Genomic DNA, 20,505 nt, shown 5'->3' with positions numbered 1-20,505 from the left:
CTAGGGCTTGGAAGAAGAAAAGGTAAATAAGAGATTTTAAAAACAAAAAAGAATGGGAAAAGAAAGATTAAGAAAAATTACGGTTATTTTTCTTTTTTTTTTTTAAAGAGTTTATTTATTTATTTATTTATTTATTTATTTATTTTACAGAGACAGAAAGAGAGTCAGAGAGAGGGATAGATAGAGACAGACAGGAACAAAGAGAGATGAGGAGCATCAATCATTAGTTTTTTGTTGCAACACCTTAGTTGTTCATTGATTGCTTTCCCATACGTGCCTGGACCGTGGGGCTACAGCAGACCGAGTAACCCCTTGCTGGAGCCAGCGACCTTGGGTTCAAGCTGGTGGGCTTTTGCTCAAACCAGATGAGCCCGCGCTCAAACTGGTGACCTCGAGGTCCTGAACCTGGGTCCTCTGCATCCCAGTCCGATGCTCCATCCACTGCGCCACCACCTGGTCAGGCTATGGTTATTTTTCTCTGTTCTCAGAGTTCATGCCATCCATGAACTGTAATGTCTTCTAGGAAATAGTTGGGTTACATCTCATCCTATATTTTAAAATAATATTAATTATATTAGTTAAGCAAGGTGATTGGATGAGTTTCTCTTTTTGTTTTTTTTAATTTGAACAATTAAATTTAACAGAGTGACATTGGTCAACCAGAATACATAGATTTCGAGAAAAAACATCTCCACATCATTTGGACAGTCGATTATGCTGTATACCCGTCACCCAAAGTCAAATCATCTTCTGTCACCCTATATATTGTTTCTCTTTAAGACCCTCCCCTTCCCCCCCACACCCTCCTTCTCCACCCTTTCCGTCCCCTTGGTAACCACTGCACTTTTATCTATGTCCATGAGTCTCAATTTTGTATTGGATGAGTTTCTCAAAACAGGGCTTATGCAATGTTTCTATATTTGTCAGTTTCCACAAATCAGATATCAAATGGGTTTTGAATTTAAAATGGATTTTCATTACAAATAAAAGTTTCACATGAGTTATGCTTGAAATTAATATATGTCAAAAACTATATACAAGGTGGGGCAAAAGCAGGTTTATAGCTGTTTATATGAAAAATAATACAGTAATTAATAATAATACAATAATAAACTTTGTGAATTGTGTACTGACAACTGAAAACCTACTTTTGCTTTACCTTGTAGTAGTAGCCTTAGAGATGATCATAAACATTTCATTCTAACTATAAATATGAAATTGGAAATAATGGGAAAACTATTAACTATATAAAGAGTTATATAGCCTGATGTGTGGTGGCGCAGTGGATAAAGCATTGACCTGGAAATGCTGAGGTTGCCGGTTCAAAACCTCAGGCTTGCCTGGTCAAGGCACATATGGGAGTTGATGCTTCCTGCTCCTCTGCCCTTCTCTCTCTCTTTCTCTTTCTCTCTCTCTCCTTCCTTTCTAAAATCAATAAAAATAAAATCTTAAAAAGAATTATATAAAAATTTCAAAGGATATCCAATATAGTAAAGACAGTCTCTTTAATAAATGTTATAGGGGAAATTGGACAGGTGCATGCAAAAAAATGAAACTAGACCACCAACTTACACCATTCACAAAAATAAACTCAAAATAGATAAAAGACTTAAATGTAAGTCGTGAAACTATAAAAATCCTGGAAAAAAACATGGGCAGTAGACTCTCAGACATCTCTCATAGCAATATATATATATATATATATATTGTGTGTGTGTGTGTGTATAACAGAAACAGAAAGAAGGATAAATAGGGATAGACAGACAGGAAGGGAGAGAGATGAGAAGCATCAATTCTTCATTGTGGCTCCTTAGTTGTTCATTGACTGCTTCCTCATATGTGCCTTGACTGGGGGGTTACAGAAGAGCAGGTGACCCCTTGCTCAAGCCAACAACCTTGGGTTCAAGCCAGCGGCCTTTGGGCTCAGGCTAGCAACCACGGGTCGTATCTGTGATCCCACGCTCAAGCCAGCAACTCTGTGCTCAAGCTGGTGAGCCCATGCTCAAGCCAGATGAGCTCGCATTTAAGCTGGCGACCTCAGGGATTTGAACCTGGGTCTTCTACATCTCAGTCTGGCACTCTATCCACTGCGCCACAACCTGGTGAGGCGCATAGCAGTATTTTTTGCCGATATTTCTCCATTGGCAAGTGAAATAAAGGACAAAATAACAAATGGGACTATATCAAACCAAAAAGCTTTTACACAGCAAAAGACACCATTAACAAAATAAAAAGACAGCCTGACCTGAGGTGGCACAGTGGATAGAGCATAGGGCTGGAATGCGGAGGTCACCAGCTCGAGTCCTCAGGGTTGCTGGGTCAAGGCACATACGAGAAGCAGCTATGAGCTGATGCTTCCCGCTCCTCCCCCATGCCTTTCTATTTCTCTCCCTCTTTCTCTCTACTCTTTCTCTCAAAAAAACCCAATAAATATTTTTTTTAGAAAAAGACAGCCCACTCAATGGGAGAACATATTCGACAATACATCTGATAAGGAGCTAATAACAGAAATTTATAAAGAACTTATAAAACTTAACACCAGGAAGGGGAGCAATCTAAAATATGGGTAAAGAACCTGATTAAACACTTCTCCAAAGAGGACATACAGATGGCCAACAGGCATTGAAAAAATGCTCAACATCACTAATCATTAGAGAAATGCAGATTAAAACCACAATGAAATATTAACCTCACATGTGCTAGAATAGCTGTCATTAACAATTCAACAAACAGTGCTGGAGAGGGTGTGGGGAAAAGGGAACCCTCCTGCACTGCTGGTGGGAATGCAGACTGGTGCAGCCACTGTGGTAAACAGTGTGGCATTTCCTCAAATAATTAAAAATGTAACTATCTTATGACCTAGCTATCCCACTTCTAGGAATTTATCCTAAGAATCCCAAAACACTAATTCAAAAGATATGCACCCCCATGTTCATTGCAATGTTATTTACAATAGTCAAGATCTGGAAACAGGCCAAGTGTCCATCAGTGGACAAGTGGATAAAAAAGCAGTGGTACATTTACACTATGGAATACTGCATGGCAATGAAAAAGAAGGAAATCTTACCTTTTGCGACAGCATAGATGGACCTGGAGATTATTATGCTAAGTAAAATAAGCCAGGCAGAGAAAGACAAGTACCATATGATCTCATATGTAGAATCTAATGAGTACAATAAACTGAGGAACAGAATAGAAACAGAGGCATGGACACATGGAACAATGGAAAGCTGTCGGAGGGAGGAAGAGAGGACAGGATCAGAGAAGGTGAAGGGATTAATCAAATTATATACTGTATACATAACACATAGATACAGAAAACAGGGTAACAATAGCCTGAGGCCATTGAAGTAGGGGAGGGTGGAAAGGACTTTGCATGGTGTGGGGGGGGCAATGTGGTGTGTAGAGGGTGTTCTATTGAGCGGGACACTTGAAACCATGTTTATACAATAAATTAAAAATTAAAAAACAAATTTAGTTGTGTTTTGGTGGGGAGGCAGGGGAGAAGAAAGAGTATAGAACACGGACAATTAAGAAAACTAGTTAACACTATTCAATGGAGGCATATTACCTAAACTAGAGGTCCAGAAAATGAGATAAAATATTCTTAGAGGTCATCTCATTGCTTTCTCTTTGGTTTTATAGTTCAGTGGTCCCCAACCCCCGGGCCGCAGACCGGTACTGGTCCGTGGGCCATTTGGTACCGGTCCGCCCAGAAAGAATAAATAACTTACATTATTTCCGTTTTATTTATATTTAAGTCTGAACGATGTTTTATTTTTTAAAAATGACCAGATTCTCTTTGTTACATCCGTCTAAGACTCACTCTTGACACTTGTCTCGGTCACGTGATACATTTATCCATCCCACCCTAAAGGCCGGTCTGTGAAAATATTTTCTGACATTAAACCTGTCTGTGGCCTAAAAAAGATTGGGGACCACTGTTATAGTTTATTTTGTTTTGGTTTCTTTAGATTTTTCCCACACTATGAAGGGAGAGCAGTGATTTTTAGAGGTAATCTAACTTACCAGTTTGTTATCTTTGGTAACTGCTGAGCTCATTTTCAAGTTTGATTTGATTCCCGGTTACAATTCTGTTAAGATGAGAATGTCTTAACCAGATGATACAAATAAATTTTTTGACTCTTTTTAAAAATTAATTTATTAGGATGACATTGCTTTGTAAACCATACAGATTTCAAGTGTACTACTCAATGTAATACCATTGCACCTGACCTGTGGTGGCGCAGTGGATAAAGCGTCAACCTGGAATGCTGAGGTTGCCTGGTCAAGGCACATATGGGAGTTGAAGCTTCCTGCTCCTCCCCCCTTCTCTCTCTCTCCTCTAAAATGAATAAATAAATAAAAATTAAAAAAATATATATATATAATACCATTGCACACCGTGTCGTGCACCTTCAGCCCCAAGTCAAGTCTTCCCGCTCCCATTTTCCCCACCTTTGCCTCCACCTGACTTCGCAGCCCTTTCCTTCTGGTTTTGCCACACTGATGTCTTTGTCTGTGTGTTATTTATATATGTTTTTTGGCTAATCCCATGATTCTTTTTTTTTTTTAGATTTTATTTATTCATTTTAGAGAGAGGAGACAGAGATAGAGAGAGACAGACAGAGAGAGAGAAAGGGGGAGGAGCAGAAAGCATCAACTCCCATATGTGCCTTGACCAGGCAAGCCCAGGGTTTCAAACCGGTGACCTCAGCGTTCCAGGTCGACACTTTACCCACTGTGCCATCACAAGTCAGGTGACTCTTAATTTGGGGGGGGGTAAGGGATAATAATTATTTTATGTAAATTAATAGAATTGATAATCTCATTTATGTCTTGGTACCTTGTGAGTTCACATAGCTGGGAAGCTGCAAAGACTAGTAAAGAACAGTTTTCAATGAATTTTAATTGCTCTTAATTAATTTATTTATAGGGAGTGTATAGTAGGTATCTTCTGGGTAATGATGTGTCCGACAATAGCTTTCAGTTTGCCGGTGCTGTGCAACCTTTGGCAGAAACTGGATTGCTACTCTCCAAAAGGTAAGCAAAATAGAATTCTTTGCTAACTCAAATTAGAGCCTTTATTAGGTATGTGAAGGTTATATACTGTTTGTATTTGTTATACTAGGATTGTTGCTGCCAATCACAATAATTTGTTTGGTAAATGTTTTGTCTGCCTGAAAATAAATTGACTTCAAATATAAAGAAAATACCTATATTTATGATTGTTTTTGACAACTTGTATATATAAATTTTTAAGGCTATAGCTAAAACTTTCAAATGTTTCCTTCTATTTGTTACTTACATATGCCTATTTAAACTTATAAATTATATAAGGTGCTTATTAAATTTTGAAATGTTGCTCTCTTCCACCATCACATGTCATGAAATTTATTCAGACCTTTTTTTTTTGACAGAGATAATGAGATAGTCAGAGAAAGGGACAGACAGGAAGGGAGAGAGATGAGAAGCATCAGTTCTTCGTTGCAGCTCCTTAGTTGTTCAGTGATTGCTTTCTCATATGTGCCTTGACCGGGGGGCTACAGCAGAGCGAGTGACCCCTTGCTCAAGCCAGTGACCTTGGGCTCAAGACAGCGACCAGGGGGTCATGTCTATGATCCCATGCTCAAGCTGGTGAACCTCCACTCAAGCTGGCAACCTCGGGGTTTCAAACCTGCATCCTCCGTCTCCCAGTCAAATGCTCTATCCACTGCATCACTGCCTGGTCAGGCTATTCAGACTTTTTGTAATCACCTTTGAGATCCATATTGCTGTCAGTGGAGCCCTTTTTGAGGTATCTAACACACTTTGCCAACCACAGCTTCCATCTGAGTGGTGTGATATATGGGACTTAGTGAATTTGTGGAGGATGCTGTCCCTGGAAATTCTGCCCGAGCCACAGGGAGTTATGGCATAATGTTAGGACATTTATGTTTTTACAGTTCTCTTTATAGATGGGTATTTGTGAGCTCCACTATTAACCGATCTTTAGACCTCTTGTTTATAATGACACCCAGCAGGTATATTTATCAGGCATATGCTAAGAGTAATTATTAAGTTTATGTTCAATTTCTTTGGTCCCTCTTGTCCTTTTATAGAGATTCTAACAGATTACTTCAATAAAGATTCAAAACTATCATTGATTGAGGTCATGCCAGGCTTACTTTTCCCCAAATAATGTTTAAGCATTAAAGTTTTGATGGTCAAAATAAAGTGATTCTGCACTCACGCCATAATATGAAAGACTTAAAAAATTCCAAATTTGGGAACTCTTTCTGAGTGCTATTTTGGGGGAGCTAGGGAAGACTTCACATTATTTTCAAATGTAATAATTCTGGCTATCTTTGTAATTTTTTTTTTTTAAAGAACTTACAGAACTACAGTAACACAGGGTGATACTACCCGAGAGTTGTTTGTACAGACTAGGAGAGGCCAGGAAGTTCTTACTAGAGTGAAGCGTTTCATGCAACAGCACATCCTTCCAGCCGAAAAGGTAAGTGTTGTATGAGAAGTATATATTTGTGCTCAAGGGCTATTGAATTATTTCTGCTATCTCTCCTAGGAGTGCCATGGTATCATATTACAGTCAATTCCAAACTAGATGCCCCTCCCACCTTAGCACTGACCTGCTATAGAACCTGATCCCAAAAATCTTCACGCTTGTAAATTATGCTAAGGGAATGCTACAGATAAACCTGTGGAATTAAAATTAAATAAAAAGAAGATAACATTTTTTTTGTAGAGATCCTTAGTGATGTTGAGCTTGTTTTTGTCTTTGTTTTTATATACCCCTTTGAGAATTAAGAGAACTGTAGGAGAAACAAGGCCCAGAAAATTTTGCATGTCGTTTCAAGCCATTCCCACATACTACCACCTCTTTTCCCACATCCTACTACTTAAGGTATTAAATTTCAGTCAGTTTCCTGAGGGTAAGGAAGTAACATGGTACATTCATTCATTCAGTTAAATAATTATCAGGGATCTAATAAAGGGTTAGGCACCTGGAGAACCATTGAAAGTTAAAGAAAGAACAAGACAGAGAGGGTTTATACTCCTATGGAGCTTATACTTTAACATGAAAGAAAGACATTAAATAAGAGATGATAAATGCTGTGAAGAAAAGAGGAAAGCTATTATGAAAATATGTAAGGCAGGTGACTGCAGTATGTGTGTGGGTAGAACTCCGGTTTAGAAATTGTAAGGCAGCCTGACCTGTGGTGGCGCAGTGGATAAAGCATCGACCTGGAACACTGAGGTCTCCAGTTTGAAAGCACGTGAAAAAGCAGGAAATGCAAGTAAGAGCTCAACAACCACTTTATAAGACGCAACCAGTTTTTAGACCCCAAATTTTTTGGAAAAATGTGCTTCTTATACATGGGGAAATACAGTATATGACTAAATTGATGGAACAATTTTAGAAAATAATTTTGTAATATGGAGTTTTTACAATGTTCATAGCCTTTAATCCAGTAAAGTAATTCTACTAGCCCATGTATAGAAAATAAAAGTATGTACAAAGATGCTATGATAGCAGAGTATTGGAAAATGCCTTTATAATCCAAGATTTTAATTCATCTTGATTCTTTATGTACAAACTAGAGATTACTATTACTTACTGTTTTATGTGGCTACTACCCATGTATTGATCATTTTATTTACTTCTTGCAATTCAGGTGTTTCTTCTAGAATCAAGTTCCTTTAATGAGAATCTTCTCATAAGCTTTTATCTTTTTTCTCTCTTTTACTTTATTTTCATGGTAGAGGGAAGTACTGGTTTATGCTCATTTTTTTCTTCCTCTCTCTCTACCTCTGTATCTTTATTCCTCTGTTTCTTTCTTTCTAATGCCTTTATTTTGTCCTAATTCTTGGGAAAGCATTTTGTTGGATATAGAACTCTAGATTGACAGTGATTCTCTCAGCAATTGAAGATATTATCCTACTGATATCTGTCCTCATTTGTTGTTCTGAAAAGTCAGCTCACAATCCTAATTGTTTATCCATGATCTCCTCCTTGAAGAGCTTTTCTTTCTCTTTGAGGTTCTGCAGTTGACTGTGCTCTGGCTTCACTGAGCTTTCTCAATTTGTGTCTTTTGTCAGCTCTAAGGTAGTTCTTAGAACTAAACTAAAAAGTTCTAAAACTTCTTAGATCTATTTTTTCCAACATTCCATCTCTTCTATCCTCTTCATCGAAGACTCCCATTTTTTTTTTTTTAAGTGAGAGGAAGGGAGATAGTGAGACAGACTCTCACATGTGGTCTGACCAGGATCTACCTGGAAATCCCCATCTGAGGCTGATGCTCGAATCAGCCAAGCTATTTTTAGCGCCTGAGGCCAATGCTCTAACCACTTGAGTTATTCCTAGTGCCTGAGACCCACACTTGGACCAACCAAACTATCCTCAGCACCCGGGCCACCATTCAAACCAGTAGAGCCACTGGCTCTGAGAGGGGAAGAGAGAGAAGCAGATGGTTGCTTCTTGTGTGTGCCCTGACTAGAATTGAACCATAATGTCCATACACTGGCCAACACTCTATATCAGTGTTTCCCAACCTTTTTTGTGCCATGCCCCACCTTAACCTTTCTAAAATTTTTATGTCCCCCCCATGTAACATACATAATTTTTAACATTAAAAAATTGATTTGTTCACTTAATAAACATAAATGATAGGTTCTAGGAAGAAATCACTATGAAATTGTTAACAAAACACAGTAAGTAAAATTTCAAAACATATAATGAAAAACAAATTTAAATTCCAAATAATTTTAATACAGATTTTTTATATTAATTTATTATTTTAATTTAGTGTGATCCTTGCACTTGATGCTTGCTGCACAGAGATTTTATATTAGGTTCCAATTTGGTTAGCTTTAGTCTCAAGTCTCCACATTGTGTTATATCCAGCTGATTTCTTTTTTTTTACCAGTAAATCATTTACAGCACTAAATCCACATTCAGCTAAAAATGAAGATGGAAACGGTAGCAATAGTTTTCTTGCACATTTGGTTGAATTTGGGTATTTGATTTCTGTTTCCTCACAAAGCCATGCCATCGCTCCTTGGATATTAAATAAAGCTTTAACTGACTCATCATTTTGCAATTCTGCGAGTTCTTCTTGATACTGCATATTTGATATATCAGACAAATCCACTAACATTGGCTGCATCATCCATGTTGGGAAATCAATTTGTTTTAAATCAGAAAATCTTTCTTTTAAATCAGCCAATAGAATATTCAAATGATTGACAATAACAAGTAAAGCGGTATCAGTTACTTCACATTTTTGGAGCCAATGAAACTGTTTAAAGTTTTTGCTGTTAATATGTTTCTGACATACTCAATATTGGTAATGAAACCAAATATCTTTGCTTTTGCATCGACAAGAGTTTTATTTGTTCCTTGAAGTTGCTTATTTAATATATTTAGTTTTTCAAAGATATCGGCTAAATAACTCACAAATGCTTTACCATCTATTGTTAACAGATACTTCATTTCAGGTTTGTCGCTTAAAAAAATCACTACGAGTATCAAACAGTTCCATAAATCTTTTCAAACAGTTTCCTGTTAGATAGCCATCTTACTTCAGTATGAAGTAAAAGTCTCACATGGTCTTCATTTTGTTCTTCACAAAATAGCTTGAAAAGATGCTCACATTTGGCACTAGCTTTAATAGCATTAACACACTTTATTACTGTATGTAATACTTCATTCAGAACAGACGAGATGTTTTTAGCTATCAAGTTTTCCCTATGAATAACACAATGCACAAGAATCATTTCTGGATTCACATCTTTCATCAATTTGAAGCAGCCATTTTTCTTGCCCATTATATTGGGAGCACCATCCGCAGCACAAGATGTTATATTTTTCATTTGGTATATCATTGACATCTAAGTAGTTTTTTAGCTTATTATATATATCTTTGGAGGTAGTGGTGCTTTCTAATCTTTTACAGAACAACATTTCTTCAGCAAAATGTCCTTTATCAATATATCTTACGTAAGTTATCAATACTGCCTCACTGTCTCTCAAAGTTGATTCATCCATTTGCAAGGAGAATTTTCTTGTTTTCAGCTTTTCAATAAGTTGTTTTTCAATATCCTTACTAATTTCCTATATTTATTAAATCAATGAGCTTTTACAACAGTTTTGACTGACACTTATTTCAAATTAACACCAACTGAATGATGTGAAACACTACAGAAGTTGTGATGGGCCAATTAGGTGAGAATAACTGCGTTGTTTAGCGAGTTTTTAAAACGTCCAGGGTCCCCCCGCGGCAGACGGCACGCTCCGCGGTGAACCCAGGACAAAGTTTACTTGATGACGCCAGTCACCCAGTTGATATTTTGGTCTCGTCAAACGAAATTATACTTAATAATTATTTACCGCAATTATTTAAGAATTGCATTTTTTGTTAAATTTGGCACTGATATCTAGCATTGCATTTAAATGGCCCGGGGCGAAAGAGTTAAAGTCATGTCGAGTCCATTTTCAAATTGCCCCCCTTAACTATCGAATTGCCCCCCTGTGGGGTGTGGGCCCCACATTGGGAAACACCGCTCTATATCTACTGAGCCAACTGGCCAGGGCCATATTTTTCTTCTATTAAATTTCTAATGCTTCATTCAGGAAAGGAGAAATTTCTTCAGATTCTTTTTATTTTATTTTTTTTACCTGTATCTAATCTTTTCAACCATCTATAGAGCAGTGGCTTTCAAAATGTGGATTGTGTCATAATTGCCTGGAAAGCTAGTGAAGAATATAGAAGCCCCAGGCCCATTGAAGTAAGATAGCACAGAGGCCCTTGTACTATTACCAAGTTCCCCAAGTGATTCTGAAACTCAACAAAGTTTGAGAACCATTGCATTGAGTTTTTAAGTGTAATTACTATGGATTTTCTTTCCCTTATGTAGCATTCAATTCCTTTTCAAATTTGGCCAATTTCGATAATCTTTTGTCATATTTTTTTTTCTTCCTTTATTCTTGAAATCTATTAGACACAAATATTTTATATTCTGTGTCAGGTGTTATTGGGGAGCATGTTTTTGTTTTGTTGAACTATTTTTTTTGCTAATTCTTGCTAATGGTGGCTTGTTTCCTTGAGTGTTCATTAATTTTTTATTTTGAACTCATAGTCTTTGAAATAGAATTTTATCTGCAGGGATTGTGTAAGGCTTTGTTTAAAGCTCTTTCTCCAGGAAGGATTTGCTTTTGATTCTGCCAGGTCCTTTTAGGCCCTGTCACCAGGAACAATGTAGATTAATTTTTAGCATGAGATATTAGGGCCCCACAAATCTCTGAATTCAGATCCACAACTAAGGTAAAGACAGGCTTCAAGCTAGAAGTACTTCTTTCTTTTTCCTATTCTATCCTATATATGTACTCTTCCCCATGGCTTACCTCTGAAGGGTGGGTTTTTGTTCTTTTTGTTTTCCCATTTAAGTTTTACCCATTATATACCCTGGCTTTGGTGAAGAAAGGAGATGATCTCTAATCCTTTTGCCCCCTTGGGGCATTTGGCTTTGTCTCCTGACCCCTGCCTATGTGACCATTAAAAACTAAGGCCCAACCTGACCAGGCGGTGGCGCAGTGGATAGAGCGCCAGACTGGGATGTGGAAGACCCAGGTTCGAGACCCCGAGGTCGCTAGCTTGAGCGCAGGCTCATCTGGTTTGAACAAAAAAGCTCACCAGCTTAGTCCCAAGGTCGCTGGCTCGAGCAAGGGGTTACTCGGTCTGCTGAAGGCCCGCAGTCAGGGCACATATGAGAAAGCAATCAATGAACAACTAAGGTGTCACAATGAAAAACTAATGATTGATGCTTCTCATCTCACTCCGTTCCTGTCTGTCTGTCCCTATCTATCCCTCTCTCTGACTCTCTCTCTGTCTCTGTAAAAAAAAAACAAACACAAAAAACAAACAAAAAAAAACTAAGGCCCAGGCTAACCTGCACCAGCCCCCAGCCCCCAGGCAAACTCGGCACCTGTGCTCACTCACACCTGGAAAGTCAGGAGTTTTTTATTTGTGAACTCTGAGTGTTCTTAATTTCCTTCCAGCACAGAAATGCATTTCTAAATGTATTTTTAAAACTATTTTAAATATTTTACCAGATATTTTTAGTTGTACTACCCTGGGAGGGGTTTCTGTGATCATCCAGTGTGCCATATTGCTGAGAATGAAATATTCAAACCTTGGTGTAAGATTTTGGGAGTCTGTTATCTAATATTTAAGGCAGTGTAATTTTGTGAGCAGAAAGCCTTTAGAATATTTTATACTTCTGTGTCTGGTTTTAGAACTAAATATTATTGATTTAATAACAGCTGAAAAAACTGCTTCACCTAAATAGGTTTTCTTTGTATAGTAACAGTTTATGGCATTATTTACTTTGTATTAACTTTAGCTAATGAGCTTTTTTCTTTTTATTACTTTAAGGAGGTAATTGAGTTCTATGTTAAAAATGAAAATTCAGTAGACCAGTGGAAAAAACCTCCAGTAATTGATAAGCTCAAGGTAAGAAAAATAAGAAAACCTTTAACATTGGAAAATATATATGCAGGTGTTTTTTAAGACTTCATTTTGTTGTTGCTGTTTTTGTTAAATATATAGAGGATAATATATCAATAATAACCTTTTTTTAAAGAAGTTTAAAATAGACTAATATACAAATTAGGTTGCGTAGTGTTTTATGTATGGTATGTGATGAAAACAGCCTCTTACAGATATTTAAAGAAAAAAATACAGTCAACACTACTCACTACCATCTGTAACTTAACTGAGACTGAAGTCAAGGCGGGCCTTTGTCTCACATGGGCTTAACCCAAATTTCATGTTTTCAAATCCTAATAGCAACACACGTTAAAAATCACAATGCATAAAGTAGTTTTTTGGCATAATTATACTCAGATGTGGGAGCTTTGAATGGCTATAATTCATTAAGAAATACTCAAGCAATTTAGTTTTTCAGCCAACTATAAGGAAGCTTGGAGGAAAAACCATTTCTTTAACAGTTAAGAAAATATTGCTTCATGACGAATTAATAAGTACTTGTTTTTGCACTAGGATACAGTGAAATAAATATCTTCTTAAGTGTTTTTAAATTTCAAAAGTATAAATACCAATAGCTTAAAAAACAAGATTATTTTGGGTCGTGGCAAATTGTGATCACTCTGGCGTATTCATCACCTTGACAGGAAATGGCCAGAGCCGAGGGCCTCTGGAACTTGTTCCTGCCAGCTGAAAGCAGCCTCGGCCAGCTGGACTATGCCCTGATTGCTGAAGAAACAGGAAAATGCTTCTTTGCTCCAGATGTCTTTAACTGCCAAGCACCAGGTGACTACATTATTTAAAAAGACGTTCTCAGCTATTTTGAGTGTTATTTAAAAAATTCTCTATTCTATGGCAAGGAAGTTTTCCCACCATAAAGTCATTGATTTATTAATTTGTCTGTAATTTTATTTTTTAAGTTACTTTGATTTAAATATGTATTAAAAATGGATCTAATGTTCTCAGTGGATTCCTGTCTTGTCAAACATCACTATATTAAGACTATTAGTGGGTAGAACCTGCCACCAAAAGGATTGCCAGTGTAAGGATTGCAGTTTCCTGATTGGCTATTGGGTATTTCTGTGGCTAGTTGGAATGAATAGAGAGTCCCAAATTTTTTTGGTTAGCATTACTATCTTTTGATTTATTCATCAATTATCTATTGATTATCTGCTATATGCCAAGTCCTGCTCTAGATCCTTGAGCTATACCAAGGAATAAAATAAACTAAGTTTCCTGCCCACATGCAGCTGGCATTCTAATGGAGGGAGACAAAAAGAAGTAATAGGTACTGTAAATAAAGAAATTATATTGCCTGACCTGTGATGCTGAGGTTGCTGGTTCAAGGCCCCAAGCTTATCTAGTCAAAGCACATGCAACTACTACGTGTTGATGCTTCCCCCCTCTCTGCCCTTTCTCTCTCTCTCTTTCTCGTCAATAAATAAAATCTTTAAAAAGAAAAAGAAAGAATGTAGTGAGTTTGAAGATGAAAAGTGATTTGAGCCTGATCAGGTGGTGACTCAGTGGATAGAGCATTGGACTGGGATGCAGAGGACCCAGGTTCAAAACCCCGAGGTTGCCAGCTTGAGCGTGGGCTCATCTGGTTTGAGTACAGCTCACCAGCTTGAACCCAAGGTCACTGGCTTGAGCAAGGGTCTGCTGTAGCCCCCTCCCCCCATCAAGGCACATATGAAAAAGCAATCAATGAACAACTAAAGTGCCATAACAAAGAGTTGATGCTTCTCATCTCTCTCCCTTCCTGTCTGTCTGTCCCTATCTATCCCTCTCTCTGTCCCTGTCACAAAAAAAGAAAAGGATTTGGGGAAAAAAAATTCAGCAGGATGTGGGAGCTCTGGAACTCTTAGAGACAAGGAATACAGATCATAATTTTAAGTAGAATGATTGAGGTAGGCCTTAGTTAGGAAGTGACATTTGATAAAGACTTAAAGAAGGTCATAGTTAGCCCTACTGATGTCTGGGGGAATAGTTTTCATAGCAGAGAGAACAGAAAATGCACAGGCCCTAAGGCAACGGGATTGGTGTGTTCCAGGAATAGCCAAGGAGGCCAGTGTGGCTGGCAGAATAGTACAAGATATCAGAGAGGAAAGGTCCTTATTTATATGTTGGGCTATATAGAACAGAAAAGGGCTTACCACAGGGGTATGAGAAGCCATTGGGATGTAATTTAGGTTTTAAAAGGATCACTTTGGCTGCTAATAAAAGGAGGGAAGGAGGAAAGCCAGGGAGTCTGTTGTAATAATCCTAGTGAGAGACGATGGTGGTTTGTTCTAGAGTACTAGCAGTGGAAGGAGTGGAAAGATTCTAAATATATTTTGAAGGCTGAGCCAAGAGGATTTCCTGATTGGATACGGGGTATAATGGGAGAGTCAAGGATGCCACTAAGGACTTTGGCAAGAAAATTGAAAGGATGAGGGAAGGAGGCCAACTTTTTTTTTAAAAGGTAACATGGAATGGAGTTTATCTATAGAAGGTGTTTTCAAACCTGGATTGGAAGAACCACCTAAGGAACTTTAAAAAAAAATCCAGATTCATAAGCTCCATCCCTGGAGATTCTGATCAGTAGGTGTCGGGTAGACCCTGGGAATGTCTTTTTGGATTTATTTTTGAACAAGTTACTCTGAGGCTGCCTGTCAAGAGCTAGCTAACATTTGACTTGTAGTAGAAGGATGATGGTATGATATCCTAGTGTTCCTGCACAAGGTAGCCTTAGTATTGCCTTTTGTGCTTCTTGTATAGCCCTGGTCCTGAAGCTCTCCCAAAAAGAGTTCATGAAGGCAGAACTGCCAGAAAGAGGAATATTGACTATCTGAGAGAAAACACAACTTGGTGTTTTAGCAAAGTGTTTTCCTCCTTGTTTTCTGACTGTTTCTTTGAAACAATTGAGATAGTTCATACACTTCTATTGATGGTTCAGCTTTTCCCAGGTGTGGTTTTCCCTCTTCAAAGCCTGATTTACACCTGACTTGTAGTGGCGCAGTGGATAAAGCGTCGACCTGGAACGCTGAGATCGCCGGTTCGAAACCCTGGGCTTGCTCAGTCAAGGCACATATGGGAGTTGATGCTTCCTGCTCCTCCCTCTCTTTTCTCTCCCCCCTTCTCTAAAATGAATAAATAAAAGCCTGATTTATCAAATTACTGTTGTATTTACATTTTAATCTAATAATAAGGCTATTGTAAAGAAATCTATTTACAAAGTTTCTAAAAGTTTATCTTATTCATGTGAGGCTATTACATCATGCTGCATAGGTGGCTTAATTTTGTGGAAAGAGAGCTGGGAGTCTTTTAAAACTGTTTTTGTTACTTAATAGTAAGAAATCTATTTTATGTTGTGGCTCAATATGTCCCATATGTAGTTGTATGTGTCTTCATTGGTGGGTGGATGGGGGTGAAAGAAGAGGGAGAGAGATACTTATGTATTATTGAAAAAAGGCTTCATGAAACAAAGTTTCTCTTACTAACATATTGATACAATGCATTCAGATATTTTCCACTGAGTCTAATGTATACTATTTAATCTATGTTAGTTTTTATAGCTTGCTAGCCATATTCCATTAAATTTATTTCACAATAGGCCTGACCTGCAGTGGTGCAGTGGATAAAGCATCTACCTGGAATGCTGAAGTTGCTGGTTCAAAACCCAGGGTTTGCCGGGTCTCAAGGCATATATGGGAGTTGATGCTTTCTGCTCCTCCCCTTCTCTCTCTCTCTAAAAATTAATAAATAAATAAAAATCTAAAAAAAATTTTGATTTCACAACATCCTAATGGGTCATAAAATGAAAAATAATGGAGGATATTCTTTGCAGATACAGCTCCGCTACTGTTTCTCCATTTGACCTGTGAACTTACTTTTCAGTAGATGGCCATGGATGTTTTTTCAGTATTAAAATCTCATAAGTCTGTCAATTGTACTGTGTAAATGATATCGCCAAACTGCTGACATTTTAAAATTGGTCAGGGAAATATTTTCTTTGATCAAAGGATGATCAATAACTCTACTCACCAAACAAGATGTATAAAATCATGAGTAGAAAACCAGGCATTTTCTCTTTGTAGTGGAGATACCTTCATGAAGGGCTTAGAGCAGTATGTTTGGGAGCATTTCCAAAGCGGATAAAAATGGTATGTAATTGCAGCCAATTAAGTAGTTTGGGAGGTTTCTTAAACATAAATGATGAATTTCTACTCAAGCTACCCAGATTATTTCCCAGGTAGTCATAAAAGCATGTGGGAAACATTTCATCTTCTAATTTGTCTTTTTGATTTTTGCCCTTCAGAAAGTCATGCAATATTGTATATTGGAGTGTTGAAAATAACAATTTTAATTCTAAACCTATTACTGGAAAATTTAGGGGCCATTGGGCTGACTTTTTAAAAAAATATGTAGAAGTAATTTATCTAGGCTCTTTCCCCTACCCGTGAATGATAGCTCCATTTTGCCAGCGTCTCAAAATAAATTGGTAATTTTGGGAGAGTTTATATTCAATATTTACCTCATTTGAACTCTAATAAGAAACACAGAATTTAAAACAAGCAAAGAAAACAATGAGCTTCATTAATTCCAACTAAAGACTCATTTTCTTCCTCATTCAAAAGGAATTTTAAGCTTGTGTTAATCTCAGAATTTTGCATTTTAATATAACTTCAGCTCCATTAGGAATGTCTAAACAGGGTACAAACATATTTTGAGAGACTTAACTTAGACTTAATTTTCATAGGCATTTTAGTGACCACCTTTAAAGTCATTTTAAGAGGTAATGTTGAGCCCTGGCCGGTTGGCTCAATGGTAGAGTGTCAGCCTGGCGTGCAGGAGTCTGGGTTCGATTCCTGGCCAGGGCACACAGGAGAAGCACCTATCTGCTTCTCCACCCCTCCCCCTCTCCTTCCTCTGTCTCTCTCTTCCCCTCCCGCAGCCAAGGCTCCATTGGAGCAAAGTTGGCCTGGGCACTGGGGATGGCTCTATGGCCTCTGCGTCAGGCACTAGAATGGCTCTGGTTGCAACAGAGCAATGCCCCAGATGGGCAGAGCATCGCCCCCTGGTGGGCGTGCCGGGTGGATTCCGGTTGGGCGCATGCGGGAGTCTGTCTGACTGCCTCCCTGTTTCCAACTTCAGAAAAATACAAAAATAATAATAATAAAAATAAATAAATAAATGAAAGAGGTGATGTTGAAAGATGCTTCCTCAAAAATCTTATAAGTAATCAGTGTTCAAGGGAAAGGTTTTAGAGAGTATGTTCAGAAATTTTCTGGGAATGAAAACCAGAGAAAGGCATTTAGAACATTTTGCTCTATGGTGGACATGAAGTCCCCCCCTTTTTTAACCTCAGGCTCAGGCTGATACTAGGTTGTTATTAGGCGCTGAGCAGTGCCCTCTGAGGGTTGAAGTTATCTGTTGCCATTTTCTACCCAGGACAGGATTCTGTGTTTAGCATTCTTGAGATATGACCTAGTATTTTTCTAAATGGAATGAGGCGCACAAAAGTAAGAGTAATGTTAGTGGTAAAGAGACAGTAATTACTGTGTGAGTTCAGAAGAAGGAAGTATTTTCTGACTGGGTAATTGGAGATTCTTCACAGTGAAGGTGGCTAAGAAGCAGGAATTTACTGAGGAAGGATGGGTGGAATTTTACTTGAGAGAAGGCCTGGCCCGAGCAAACATACGACAGTTAGAAAGTATCGGGTGTGTTTGAGGAACTGGAGTGTCAGTAGGATAATGTTGTTTTCCACAAATGTTGCCATCACTCCTGGTGGAGCACATTTACAAGGTACCAGGCAGAGGTTAGGCCAGGCAGTTCATTAGTCCTGATTGGGGTAGACCTCATCAGACCCATGCGTCATGGGCATGAAGCAGACGCGTGTCTGTGATTCACAACAAGTTGAATAAATATGCACGGACTGCCAGGCACTTACAATTATTTATGGCAAAGCGTCATTGTAAATTATACTTACTTTGCCTCAAAATATTGTTAGCAAACATTTGTTTTAAAAAAGATGCATGTCTTTATTATCTACATAAAGTTTGTATTTTATATTAGTAAATTTTTAAATTGGAAACAAATGCTTTTCTTATTACGTATATGTAGACACAGGGAACATGGAGTTGCTCCACCTGTATGGAAGTGAAAAGCAGAAGAAGCAGTGGCTTGAGCCTCTTCTTGAAGGGAGCATTGCCTCCTGCTTCTGTATGACAGGTAAGAGCCAGCCACTGTTCTGTCCTTGTGCAGCCAGTCACCCCAGGGTTCCATGGAGAGCGGAAGAACTGTGGGAGGTGGCTCTGTGTTTCAGGCAAATTTGCCTGCGGTCACATAGGTGAATATCTTTGTTTTGAGCCCGCTTTTAAACTTTGGAATTTTTACATGTGCAGGATAAAACTATCCTTCCCTTAGGGAGGACACCAGATGATGTTTCCTGTAACCTACTTTAGGCATGAGCAGCAAAAATAAACCTAGTTTCATAACTGTTTGACTTGCATTTCTAAAATTGCCACCTATGGATATTTAAGATCTGTTTTCCCCTTATGTATGAAATACTCATCTTTGTGATAATTTTATATTGATACTTAGAAAATACTTAACTCTGCATAAACCCGGAAAAATAGAACTTTCACTAGTGCTGGTCATATAGCTCAAATTATAATCATATGGGGTAATAAAGCTAGGAGCATATTAATAAAAATGATTTGGTACTTTTGTACATAGGAAACAGTCATTAAGAACTCATGAAGGGGCCCTGGCCGGTTGGCTCAGAGGTAGAGTGTCGGCCTGGCATGCAGGAATCCCAGGTTCGATTCCCAGCCAGGGCACACAGGAGAAGCGCCCATCTGTTTCTCTACACCTCCCCCTGTCCTTCCTCTCTGTCTCTCTCTTTCCCTCCCACAGCCAAATTTCCAATGGCTTTAGGCGACCCCTGTGTTTGGTTGTTAGACCCCTGCTAGGGTCGCGACCCACAGGTTGAGAACCGCTGCTCTATGGCTCTACCTCAGGCGCTAGAATGGCTCTGGTCACAACAGAGCAATGCCCCAGATGAGCAGAGCATCATCACCCCCTGGGGGCATGCGGGGTGGATCCCGGTAGGGCGCATGCAGGAGTCTGTCTGACTGCCTCCCCGTTTCCAACTTCAGAGAAATACCAGAATAAATAAATAAATAAATAAATAAATAAATAAATAAATAAATAAATAATAAAAAGAACTCGTGAAGAGACAAACACATTATTTCATAATTGAGTTTAGAATTAAACTAAATTTCATATGGCCATAATTTTGGCTAGATTTTATTGTCTTTTATAACATTGCATACATTTATAATAGCAAAAATGATCTCCATTTAAATCAGTAAGAGGTATTTATTGCACACCTGCAGTATGATGTGTTATCTACAAAGCACTATTTTGAGGTTAGAAAATAAGTGCACAGCCCCCTTTCTAAAGGACCTGAATCTCTAATTTAGAAACAGTACACAAGAAATATCTGAAGGACCCATTTAAAAGAACATTACATTACCAAGTGCAGAATGCTGTGATTGAGAGCCAGCATGTAAATTCTGAGATGCCGTGCAGTAAAGCAGTTCTGTAAGAGTTCCATGGAAAACTTTCTGAAGACATTAAGTGTGGAGCAGGCTTTATGGAATGCAAAATAAATAAGTCAGTAAAAGCACTCTGATGGAATTTGAAGGCACAGTTAAAATTGTTTAAAATAGTAAACCATACAGTAAGGAAATCTGCCTTGCAAATATTTAGTACAGACTTCCGTTGTGGGAAGAACAATGTTTTTAATCTACTTTTAATGACTGGAAAAAGGATTGAGTTTTATCCTAAGTCATGAATCAATGAGGAAGCCAAAAATACAATTCAGATTGTTGATCTCCAATGTTCTAAATATTTCATTCATTCAGTCTTCCAATGCACATTTTTTGAATACCTACTATTTGTAGGTTATGGGAGA

The 20,505-nt window shown here is 38.1% G+C and overlaps 1 protein-coding gene across 1 annotated transcript in view; it reads left to right on the top strand.

The window, feature by feature from the left end:
- Nucleotides 1-20,505, top strand: part of ACAD11 (acyl-CoA dehydrogenase family member 11) — a 96,396-nt gene that overhangs the window by 29,664 nt on the left and 46,227 nt on the right. The window contains exons 8-12 of the mRNA XM_066244889.1: nucleotides 4,937-5,043; nucleotides 6,370-6,496; nucleotides 12,435-12,512; nucleotides 13,193-13,331; nucleotides 18,648-18,755. Coding sequence (XP_066100986.1) covers nucleotides 4,937-5,043; nucleotides 6,370-6,496; nucleotides 12,435-12,512; nucleotides 13,193-13,331; nucleotides 18,648-18,755 — 559 coding nt within the window. The remainder of the gene's footprint in view (nucleotides 1-4,936; nucleotides 5,044-6,369; nucleotides 6,497-12,434; nucleotides 12,513-13,192; nucleotides 13,332-18,647; nucleotides 18,756-20,505) is intronic.

Source organism: Saccopteryx bilineata, chromosome 10 (assembly GCF_036850765.1).
Source record: "Saccopteryx bilineata isolate mSacBil1 chromosome 10, mSacBil1_pri_phased_curated, whole genome shotgun sequence".
Taxonomy (NCBI): Eukaryota; Metazoa; Chordata; class Mammalia; order Chiroptera; family Emballonuridae; genus Saccopteryx; species Saccopteryx bilineata.
Note: the sequence above shows the minus strand (reverse complement) of the source record. Positions and strands in the feature narration are given on the sequence as shown.